At 46.0% G+C, this 12,347-nt stretch overlaps 1 protein-coding gene across 10 annotated transcripts in view; it reads right to left on the bottom strand.

Moving 5' to 3' along the window:
• The window catches only part of NPHP1 (nephrocystin 1), a 109,346-nt gene that overhangs the window by 44,306 nt on the left and 52,693 nt on the right, over window positions 1–12,347 (bottom strand). For all 10 annotated transcript variants that reach the window (XM_077282884.1, XM_077282887.1, XM_077282886.1 and 7 more), the window contains one exon: window positions 10,218–10,312. In XM_077282884.1, the coding sequence (XP_077138999.1) occupies window positions 10,218–10,312 (95 nt within the window). The remainder of the gene's footprint in view (window positions 1–10,217; window positions 10,313–12,347) is intronic.

The raw sequence follows: 12,347 nt of genomic DNA, 5'->3' as shown, positions 1-12,347 counted from the left end.
ACATTATACTTTATGATAATGGTAAATTTAGGTCAATATGTTTTGTGTTTATTTAGCAATTTTCTAAATTTTAATGATTATCCCTTTAATCCAGATGGTTATACCACAGCAAACCATTAATAAATAACATTTCTCCAATTTCTGCTTTATATCAGCATAATTTGTAAAATGTTATTTTATTTTGTTAGCATTTTAGGAGGTTTAAAAATGTAGTAGCAATTTTTCATTTTTTCAAGGAAATTTGCTAAATTTATTTTTTTAGCGACTTATCCATGTTTGAAGTGCCTTTAGGGGTCTCATATATTGGGAAACCCCCAAACATGATACCATTTTAAAAACAGCACCCCCTGACATATCGAAAACTGCAGTCAGGTAGTTTATTAACCCTTCAGGTGCTTTACAGGAATTAATGCAAAGTGGTATGACAGATATGAAAATGTGTATTTTTACCACCTAAATGCCTCTACCTTCTAAACAGATTACTACAGCCGTCAGACTCTAAGGCCGCTATTTGGTCATGAATTGCCATGGCAAACATCAGGACCACAAAATCATGATCTGAGGGCACCAATTGGGATAAATAAGAAGCCCCCACACTCTGTTAACCATATATAATGATGTAGTCACTATTGACAGCAGCATCTAAGGGGTTAAACAGATTTGAACGGTGCCAACACTGATCGTGGCTGATGCAGCAAGTTGTCAGCTATAGTGTACAGCCGACAGCTGCTGGATTGTCACCTGTATGGGGAGGCTATTCTCTTATATCTCAGGTCAGTTAAAAGACGTGTTGGCTGTCATTAAGGGGTTAAATCAGAGAGTGGTGTCACACAAAATACTTAACAACATTTCCCACATGTCTACTTTACATCAGCACAAATTTGGAAACAATTTTTTTTGTTTGTTAGGAAGTTATAAGGGTTAAAAGTTGACCAGCGATTTCTCATTTTTACAACAAAATTTACAAAACCATTTTTTTTAGGGACCACCTCACATTTGAAGACACTTTGAGGGGTGTACATGACAGAAAATACCAAAAGAGACACCATTCTAAAAAGTGCACCCCTCAAGGTGCTCAAAACCACATTGAAGAAGTTTATTAACCCTTGACGTGCTTCACAGGAACTGAAGCAATGTGGACGGAAAAAAATAAACATTTAACTCTTTTTCACAAACATTTTACTTCAGAACCAGGTTTTTTTTATTTTCACAAGTGTAAAAAGAGAAAATAAACCACTAAATTTGTGGTTCAATTTCTCCTGAATACACCAATACCCCATATGTGGGGGTAAACCACTGTTTGGGCTCATGGCAGATCTCAGAAGGGAAGGAGCGCCGTTTGACTTTTTCAAGGCAGACTTAGCTGGAATTGAGATCGGATGCAATGTCATGTTTGGAGAGCCCCTGATGCGCCTAAAAAGTGAAAAAAAAACAAAAGTGACCCCATTTTGGAAACTAGACCCCCACAAGTAACTCCTCTAGATGTGTGGTTAGCACTTTGAACCCCTAAGTGCTTCACAGAAGTTTATAACGTAGAGCCATGAAAATAAAAAATCATATTTTTTCCACAAAAATGATCTTTTCGACCCCAATTTCTTATTTTCCCAAGAGTAACAGGAGAAGTTGTAGTGCAATTTGTCCTGAGTATACTGATACCCCATATGTGGGGGTAAACCACTGTTCAGGTGTATGGCAGAGCTCGGAAGGGAGGGAGCACCGTTTGACTTTTTTTTAACACAAATTTGGCTGGAATCAATGATGGCGCCATGCCGCGTTTGGAGACCCCCTGATGTACCTAAACAGTGGAAACCCCCAATTCTAACTCCAACCCTAACCACAACACACCCCTAACACTAATCCCAACCGTAACCATAACCCTAACCACAACCCTAACCCCAACACACCCCTAACCCTAATCCCAACCCTAACCACAAACCTAACCCTAACACACCCCTAACCCGAATCCCAACCCTAACCGTAATCTTAACCCTAGCCCTAACCCAACTCACTTTAGCCCAACCCTAACCCTAGCCTAACCCTAACCTTAGCTTTAGCCTAACCCTAACTTTAGCCCAACCCTAACCCTAACTTTAGCCCAACTCACTTAAGCCTTTATCTAACCCTAATGGGAAAATGGAAATAAATATATTTATTTTATTATTTTTCCCTAACTAAGGGAGTGATGGGGGGTTATTTACTATTTGTTATTTTGATCACTGTCATAGGGTCTATCACAGTGATCAAAATGAACCAGTAGGAAAAATTTCCTATTGTAGCTGGGCGGCAGCCGGCAGATCTCAGCGGGCACACAGCACATGCACCCGCCATTTTCTCCCAGAAGAAGATGCCAGCGGCATGGGGAATTTCACGGAGGCATGCAGGGACACCTGATGTATCGCGGGGACAGGGGACCCTATTTCTCTCTCCTCTGATGTGCAATCACATCAGAGAGAGAAATTAAATGGAAAATCATTTTTTTTTTTTTTGCGGTTGCCGTTATACCAATAATAACGGCGATCACAACAATGGTGTCGGTAAAAACCGACCCGAATCATGTTTTCTGGGGTCTCAGATACCCCCCAGTAGCCGAGACCCCAAATCTGGGGGGCGCTATACATTTAAACAGCACAGTTAAAAAGCGGCGCTGTGGTTTAAGTACCTTTAACTGCCGCCGTTAAGAGGTCTATCGGCGGTCGTTAAGGACTTAAAGGGTTAATCCCATCTTCTAGAATAAAACTGTAAAGTGCTTACAAAAGCAAGTGACTTTACCTGTTATTAAAATTGCTCTCCGTCCTCAATATAACAATTTTGTTTATTTTATTATTTACAACTATTTGCCTTGGTTACTGGCAATTGCTGCAAGATTCCCGTGCTTACAAGATCTTTCCAATGGAGCTTGTAAGCACTGCTCTGCAAAGATCGCTGTAGTGCACTGTTAGCTAATGATCTGGACCATTTTCATGGCCACCGAACTTCTGAATCTGAAGAGGGTAAAGCTGCCAGATAAATCAAGAATTCGGTGAGCACAGTCAACCAGTCAATCTAGCAGGCGTGCCAACCCTCCACTTACCACCTTCCCCAATAATAAGAAAGATGTGGCCTGGGAAGCACTGTGATCCTGACCTGACCGGATGGTAAAGACCCTGCACTTATCATGTCTTCCATGCACCCAACAACATTTGGCAACTGTACTTAGATAGTATTGGTGACCGGCTAATGCAGCTTTATTTGAAAAACGCTATTTATTATAAGCACTTTTTACCTATTATGTCCCCCTATTTCCTTATAGACTGTAAGCTTGAAAGCAGGGCCCTCCTCCTACTGGAAGAGTATGTGCCCAAGGTCAGGAACTGCTGTGGGTTTGATGCTGAATATTTATGCAGCGTCAAATCTGCAGCGTACCCAATTATTGATTATTATTGTTATTTATATGCACTATTGATTTTACTTACTTACTTATAGTAGGGAATATGTTTATTTTGTTTGTGTCTTGGGTTTTGTCTGTTTAATGGACAGTGTGCAAATAACAAAAGACTGACTGTCACTTCCAAGCAGAAAGCTGGTGTGTACAGGTGCAAACTAAGAGTAGCCATCTTTACACATAACAAACAAACATAATGCAACTTTATTTGTTTGTTATGTATAGAGATGAATATTCTTAGTTTGCACCTGTACACACCAGCTTTCTGTTTTGAAGTGACAGTCAGTCTTTTGGTATTTGTATATTGGCTCTCTGACCGGGCACCCCAACCTCCAGCCTTTGGCGGTTTTAGGAAGGAACCTACCTACCCATAAATGCAGGCTTCAGCCTAGGAGAGGATTCACATTATATAGGTTCCTAGTAACTGGAGATTGAAATTGACTTGTCATTGGCTGCTGGGCCTGCATGAATTGGGCAAATTATGTGCTAAGTATCTTCATTTTTGTTTTTATCTACAGCAGTAATGCAATTCAAATTTCATATATTTCATGTTAACATGCTACCGCACTAGAGTCCAACTTTGTAATGGCCAGTTTTGAGCTGGGCTTTACATTTAAATAGCTTCCCATTTGCTATGTATCCATGTTCCGGACTCAGTCCTGCTCAGCCTATATTCACACACGTCACTATGATGCATGGTAAGGTATTGATACTAGAGATTAGGACCATCCTGAATTTGGGTACACCTTGATGATGGTGAGATGGCTTTTACTCTTTTTTTTAATCAAAAAAGGAGATTTTTGTGTACTCACAGTAAAATCTTATTCTCCGAGCCAATCATTGGGGGACACAGGACCATGGGTGTTATGCTGCTTGCCACTAGGGCACTAAGTAAACACAAAGAGTTAACTCCTCCTCTGCAGTATACACCCCTTGACTGGCCAGTAACGACTCAGTTCGGTAGGAAAGCAGTAGGAGTATAACAAAAACCAAGACAAAAACTAAGGAACAAAATACAACAACAAACAGCCAATAGGCTAACAGGGTGGGTGCTGTGTCCCCAATGATTGGCTCGGAGAAAAAGATTTTACGGTGAGTACACAAAAATCTCCCTTTCTCCTACGCTTCATTGGGGGACACAGGACCATGGGACATCCTAAAGCAATCCCTGGGTGGGGAGCAATTGCACTGCTAAAACCCCATGTACCACTGGCTTACTGAGGTACCGCTGTCTGCAGAATGCGCCTGCAGAGGGCAGCGTCTGCCGAAGCCTGAGTATGAACCAGATAGTGCTTCGTGAAGGTATGCAGACTGGACCAAGTCGCAGCTTTGCAAAGCTGTTGTGCTGATGCCTGGTGCTGAATGGCCCAAGATGCACCGACCGACCGAGTCGAATGCGCCTTAAACCCTGCTGGGACAGGGGTGTTCCTGACGCGGTAGGATTCCTGGATAGTGGAGCGAATCGACTTGGCTAGAGTGGCCTTTGAGGCGGGTAGCCCTTTCCTATGTCCCTCCGGAAGCACGAACAGGACATCCGACTTATAGAAGGGAGCAGTGTGAGGTATGTACCGCCGAAAAGCTCTAACTACATCCAAAGCATGGATAGCTTTCTCGATATGATGGATTGGTGCCGGACAGAATGATGGCAAGAAAATGTCCTCATTTAGATGAAAAGAGGAGACGACTTTAGGTAGGAAAGAGGGAGAGGTTCTCAAAACTACCTTGTCTGGGTGAAAAATCAGGAAAGGGGGTCGGCAAGAGAGAGCCGCCAACTCAGAAACTCTCCTGATTGACGTAATTGCCATGAGAAAGACCACCTTCCAAGAAAGGAGGATGAGAGAGATGTCCTGCAATGGTTCAAAAGGGGCCTCCTGAAGAACTCCGAGAACCAAGTTAAGACCCCATGAAGCGAAAGGCATTCTATAGGGAGGGAGCATCCGGGAGACTCCTTGGATGAACGTCTTAACCGGCAGTCTGGAAGCGATCTTTCTCTGGAAAAGAACAGACAATGCGGACACTTGTCCCTTGAGCGAGCTTAGGGCAAGGCCTGACTCTAAGCCTGATTGGAGAAACTCCAGAATGGACGGAATGGAAAAAAACAGAGGAGAACGTCCATGGGCATTACACCATGAAAAGAAGATGCGCCAGGTGCGATGATAGATGCGCATGGATACGGGTTTCCTAGCGCGAATCATGGTAGAAGAAACCCCTGGAGAGAATCCGGCTTGGGCTAAAATCCAGGATTCAACAGCCACACCATCAAAGACAGGGCCCCGGAGTTCCGGTGGCAAATTGTGCCCTGTGAGAGAAGATCCATGTGATCTGGAAGCCGCCAGGGGACGTCGGCAACCATTTGGACGAGTTCCTCGTACCATGCTCGGCGCGGCCAGTCCGGCGCGACGAGGATCACCGGTCTCCCCTCTGCCCTGATCTTGTTGATGACTCTCGGGAGCAGAGGAAGAGGCGGAAATATGTATGGCAGCTGGAACCGATACCACGACAAGACCAGAGCATCTGCCCCGATGGCGCAAGGATCGCGGGATCGCGCAATGAACTGGGGAACCTGGTTGTTGAGCCTCGAGGCCATGAGATCCACATCCGGCGTCCGCCAGCGAAGACAAATCTGCTGGAAGACTTCCGGATGGAGGGACCACTCGCACGAGGTAAGACCTTGGCAACTGAGGAAGTCCGCATCCCAACTCTCCACACCCGGTATGTGGATAGCCGAGATGAGCGAGTGATTGGTCTCGGCCCAGCGCAGGAAGTGGGAGACTTCGAGCATGGCTGCCCTGCTGCTGGTTCCCCCTTGCCGGTTGATATACGCCACGGCTGTGGCGTTGTCGGATTGGATTCTGATGGGATGACCTGCGAGAAGGTGATGAAAGTTGCGTAAGGCAAGAGTGATCGCTCGAATCTCCAAGATATTCATTGGAAGACGCGACTCTCTTGTGGACCAACGACCCGTGCCGTATGGTGATTGAAAACTGCACCCCAGCCCAAAAGGCTGGCATCCGTGGTCACCACTAACCAGCGCACTGGGAGAAAGGACTTCCATTGGTTCAGGAAGGACTGTAGCGTCCACCACCTGAGGGTCTGCCTGACCTGTGGAGACAGGCGAAAACGACGGTCGAGGGAAAACGGGCTCCTGTCCCAGTATAACAGCAGCGCCTGTTGCAGGGGAAGGAGATGGAACTGCGCAAATGGAACGGCTTCCATCGCCACAACCATTTTCCCGGGGATGCGCATTGCGAAGCGAATGGAATGAGGGACTGGGAGGGAGAGCTTGCGCGCTCCCTGTGCAAGGACAAGACCTTCTCTGGAGGGAGAATGACTAACCCCTGGGAAGAGTCCAAAATCATGCCCAGGAAGCAGATTTGCTGAGCCAACACTGGAGATGATTTCTCAAAGTTGATTTTCCAACCCAGGCGAGAAAGAGAATCCATGGTGATACTTACAGACTCCTCACAGGCAGAATGGGACGGACCCTTGATTAATAGGTCGTCCAGATAAGGCAGAACTACCACTCCCCGAGCGTGAAGAATGGCCATGACGGCCGCCATGACCTTTGTGAAGACTCTGGGGGCGGTGGCGAGTCCGAAGGGCAAGGCCACAAACTGGAAGTATTCTTCTTGGACTGCGAAGCGCAGGAACTGCGGATGAGAGGGAAAAATTGGAATATGTAGATAAGCATCCTTGATGTCTATGGATGCAAGGAACTCTCCTTTTTCCAGGTATGCGACAACGGAACGGAGCGAGTCCATCCTGAAGTGTCAGACCTGTACGAACTTGTTCAGCAGTTTGAGGTCCAGTATGGGTCGTAGAGTCCCGTCCTTCTTTGGGACCACGAAAAGATTGGAGTAAAACCCCTTGAACCTTTGGTCTCGAGGGACCGGAGCGATGACACCGTCCCTTTGAAGCACCTGTATGGCCTGAAGAAGATGTGACGCCCTTGATTTGGGGGGAGAAGACTGGAGGGGGGATGGAAGAAATCTTGATTTTGTATCCGGAAGACATGAGCTCTCTGACCCACTCGTCGTGAACGACCGAGAGCCAATTTTGACGGAACAAAAGAAGGCGTCCGCCTACTTTGTCGGTGTCCGCCGGACACGTCGACGAGTCATTGTGTAGAAGGTTTAAGGGATGCGGATGGCTTAGGGCCAGAAGGACTCGGTCTGGGTTTACAGGAACGGTTTGGTCTGTATGAGACCTGGGGATTTCTGTTTTCCCGCCATCCCGAACCAGGGGAAGAGGAGGACCAACTGGAGTTGTTACGAAAGGACGGGAATCGAAACTGCTGTTGATACCGAAAAGGCCGGGCAGGTTTTTACTGGGGAAGAAATTTACTCTTCCCACCGGTAGCGTCAGAAATGATTTGGCCTAGTTTCTCCCCAAATAAATGGCCAGCTTGGTAAGGTAAAGAAGTCAGCGACTTTTTAGAAGCAGGATCTGCTCGCCAATAGCGGAGCCGCAAGGCCCTCCTGATGGAAATTGCATTTGCAGCCGCTTGCGCTGCGCAATTAGCTGCATCTATGGAAACATTAACTACGAAATCTCTGGCCTGAGCTAACTGGTTAGCTAGACTGGCCGCCTCTGGGGTAAGATTACTGTCGTGGACGGTAGAGGTTAACACCTCTGCCCAGGCCACCATTGCCTTAGCCACCCAATTAGCGGCAAAAGATGGAAGGAGAGCTGCTTCTGAGGCCTCAAAGACTGCGAGTCGCAATATGGCAGGATTCACAGAAGGAGAGAGAAGCAACTCCTTCACTAGATCCTTGGAGAAAGGATATTTAGCTTCCGTGGCTTTTTGAGCCGTGAAACACTTCTCCAGGTGTTCCCTGTGTTTTTGGACAATGTCCTGAAACTCAGGGTGATTAGCAAATATCTTTTGAACGCGTTTAGTCTTTTTTAAAAGAGACGACGTGTTCCTAAGTGGATACCGATTCCTCGCCCACCATTAGTGTTTTGTTGACTGCCTCAATAAGGGAGTCAAGTGTCTCCTGACCAATAGAGAAGTCTTGGGTTAAAGATTCCTCTGACTGGTATATTGAGTCATGTACGCTGCGACCCTCGGGGGAGGGGGAGCGAGAAGATGAGCTCAGAGATGCTGAAGCTCGAGCATGGATGGGAGATGAGGGAAGGGTTCTTTTTCTGGCACCCCAAGAGTCCCGTAGTACGGTACGCCCCCTGTGGTCGGATGGCCCAGCACTGTCGCCAGATTCCATCGCAGCCGACAGAGGTGAGTTCTGGCTTAAGGAGGACCCCCGGAAAGAGTCCAATGCCCTGACCAAGGAATCCATTGAACATGACAAGAACGCGGCTCACTCTGGAGGGTTAGGCTCGGCGGGGTCGGTGGAGACATTGGAGGTGGCGGCAGGAGGCGGCTGCGCACAGGCCAGGTCACAGTTCTGGCACAAAGGGGTATTGTGGGCACGTAGCAACGCAGAATTGCAAGTGGCACATGAAGTAAAAAACACAGTGTGCTTTTTATTGCCCCTATTAGCCTCCTTAGATTGAGACATAGTGTATGTCTATACTCCAATTAAACTGCGATAGCAGGGCTATGGTAGCAGAGAAGGGGTTAAGCTTTTCCATATGGAGTGGAGCAGCTTACCCACGGTCCTGTGTTGGTGTCCCCGGGGAGGCAGAGAGGGAAGATAGCGTTTTCGGCTGAATTTTTCCTGCAGAAGTGGAGTCCCAAGATGGCACCCGAGATTTGCAGGGCACTTCTCGTTCAGAGCGAGAAGAGCATGATTAATGGGCGGGGCTTCAACGGTGAGTGGGAATTTTAAGTTGCGGCCTAGTCTGGCAGTAGAAGCCGGGGACTAAATTTATGGAGCCAGCCGGCGGAGCCCACCGGCGGCCGCGACGCTGCGCATGATGCCCGCCGCTGGCATCTAGCCAGCGGTATCTATCCCCAGGGACCCGGACCGCACCTTCCCACGCAGGCAGCGTGAGCAAGGTTAGTGCTCACCAAGGAGGGGTGCCTGCAGCTCAATCGATGGAGAGCATTTGCATCTTTAGATGTGCCTGTCGCAGGGGACTTATGGCTGTGCCTGCCGCAGAGGACTTACGGGAATGCCTGCCGCAGGGAACTTACGGCTACGTGACGCCAAAGTGAAGGCTTAATTTCGGATGCACCCGGGAGATGCACATAAGAGGTGTACTCTATGTACTCGCCCTCTTACAGGGGGGAGATCGGGACCATATAGGAACCGTCGCCCTGGTGTAGCTTAGGCGTGCCCCAGTCGTCGCAGGAGAGGTACAGGGTGGTATACTTGCCGTGCTTGCCTGTTGATGGTTCGGGGGAGAGCGGACCCTAGAGAGGAATCCGTCGTCCCCTTCACTCCGTTAATTAAAAAATAAAAATTTACATAAAAATAAAACAAAAAAACGGTGGGGTCTAAAAACAGACCCAAGTGCTTCCTACAGACACTAAGCAAGAACTGAGTCGTTACTGGCCAGTCAAGGGGTGTATACTGCAGAGGAGGAGTTAACTCTTTGTGTTTACTTAGTGTCCTCCTAGTGGCAAGTAGCATAACACCCATGGTCCTGTGTCCCCCAATGAGGCGTAGGAGAAATGGTGTTTACTAAGTACTGAGCTCTGAACTGCACAAGAGATATATTGAGAATACCCCCTCAACCATTTTTACTTTTCCATTGTTGACTTGTATTAGGTCTCTCAAATTTGTTTTTACTGAATAGAAAACTGAAGTATACTACACCATTCTTTCCTGTTATTTTAGTTCTATATCTCATAAGCAATTGTAATATATTAGTCAAATACACTAGAACTTACCCCTCCTTTCTCAGGGTCCCACAAGAGATCCTTAAAGCCCAACTGTGAAGAAGTGAGGTCAGGTTGGAGGTATCTACTGGCTTTGTATTGATCTCCTGCATAAAATAGTATAGTCCTTTATACATTTTCAATGCTTTTTACACATTGACCAGATTATATAAATTGGAACCATCTCTAGTTATCATTTGCAAATTGCATTTTTTTTGCTAAGAAAATTCAGAAAATGCATTTAAGGGAAATTTTCACCAGATTCATGTTGCTCAGACTACGGGCAGCATTAATCAGAGACTCGCTGGACGATTGTAGCCAGGTATATTTTCTCAAAAACACTTTGCCGCTTCACAGATAACATCTTAAAGATTTAGCCAGAGACCATAGGGAGAGATATGACTAGTCCAGCAGCTACTTCACCTTGCACTTCTCTAGTAACGAACAAGTCTTTCCCAGGTGTACATAGGGAGAGACCCCTCAATCACCCGCAGTGGTGCAGGGAGAAGCTGGCTGGGGGTGTCACCAAAATATTCTTATCTCTCCTTATGATCTCTGAAAGGATCTTTAAATTTTGTTCTCTCTGATACACTGGAGCATTTTAGAGAAACACATAAATGGACTGTTCACGCATATCATGCCCCTACTGTGCTACAAAAGGCTATAGCTTCCAATCTTTGTACCAAGTAAACTAACGTGGGCAATCTCTGCCTCCATACTATGAGGGTGATGGCAGTCGCTGTTTGCATGTGAGTAGATACAGGAGATTTTACTGTCAGCATTTGTGCAAACACTGGACATGTTCAATGCAGAGATTAAGTTAATTATTATGCTTGGTGATATAGCACCAACATACGGTATTCTGCAGAAGCTTTTTCTATTGTCACCATCACTGTCACCACAGGGGCTCACAATCTAAGTTCTCTATCACTATGTCTTTGGAGTGTAGTTGGCATCCAGAGTACTCAAAGGAAATCCGTACAAACACAGGGAGAACATACAAACTCCTTACAGATGCTGTCAATGGTTGGATTTCAATCCAGCACCCCAGCACTGCAAAGCAAGTGCTAACCACTGAGCCAACATGCACATGTTTGCACTATATGCATTGTTTCTTTCTTTATTGGCACATTGGGGACGTGATATGCAGGTATCGAAGATATTCCCAGAACAACCTTATGTTTAAAGCATTTTTGATTTGTGTAGATAAAGTGGACAATCCCTGTAAGGTCACTGCTCGGTAAACATCATCTAAATCAAATGTGTTAACCATAGACAGACAGTGTATTGCTGTCACACAGAAAACTTACAGTAATTAATTAGCTACAAAAAGTTAAATTATGGCAAACAGATTTTAGCCCCGTAATGGTACGCCCATGCCGGACTCCCCCATTTGGTGCGGGCTCCAGTGCTGAGCACGCACTTTTCCAGGCACATGACAGCTGATCTATGCAACTGACATGTGCCCGCAACAGCCGAGGGTGGAATCATGATTCCAACCTCGGCTGTTAACTAGTCAAATGCCGCTGTCAATCTCTGAAAGCAGCATTTAACTCGCGCTTACCGGAAGGGCGTCACTAATCCCGCCCATCGGTGACCCTGTCACAATATCACAGGTCACTGATGGGTCGGTATGACATCCAGAGGTCTGCAGCAGACTTCTATGGTTGTCAAAGCCAGATTGCTATGCACACCAGCCCGTGGTCGGCAGCCACAGAACGTGAGCATTTCTGCTATACACAGGCGATCTCATCATTGCCTGTATAGCAGAAGTGATCAAAGTACTGCAGCTTCTACTCTCCCATGGAGACTATTGAAGCATGTAAAAAGTAAAAGAAAATGTTTAAAAAATGTTTTAAAAATATAAAAGTTCAAATCACCCTTGTTTCGCCCCATTCAAAATAAAACAATTAAAAAAATGAAATATACACATATTTGGAATCGCCGCGTTCAGAATCGTCTGATCTATCAATATAAAAAAATAATTAACCTGATCGCTAAACGGCGTAAAGAGAAAAAAATTCAAAAATGCCAGAATTATGTTTTTTTGGTCGCTGCTACAATAAAATTTAGTAACAGGTGATCAAAAGATCGTATTTATACCAAAATGGTATCAATAAAAATGTCAGCTCAGCATGCAAA

Source organism: Ranitomeya variabilis, chromosome 2, assembly GCF_051348905.1.
Source record: "Ranitomeya variabilis isolate aRanVar5 chromosome 2, aRanVar5.hap1, whole genome shotgun sequence".
Lineage (NCBI taxonomy): Eukaryota > Metazoa > Chordata > Amphibia > Anura > Dendrobatidae > Ranitomeya > Ranitomeya variabilis.
Note: the sequence above shows the minus strand (reverse complement) of the source record. Positions and strands in the feature narration are given on the sequence as shown.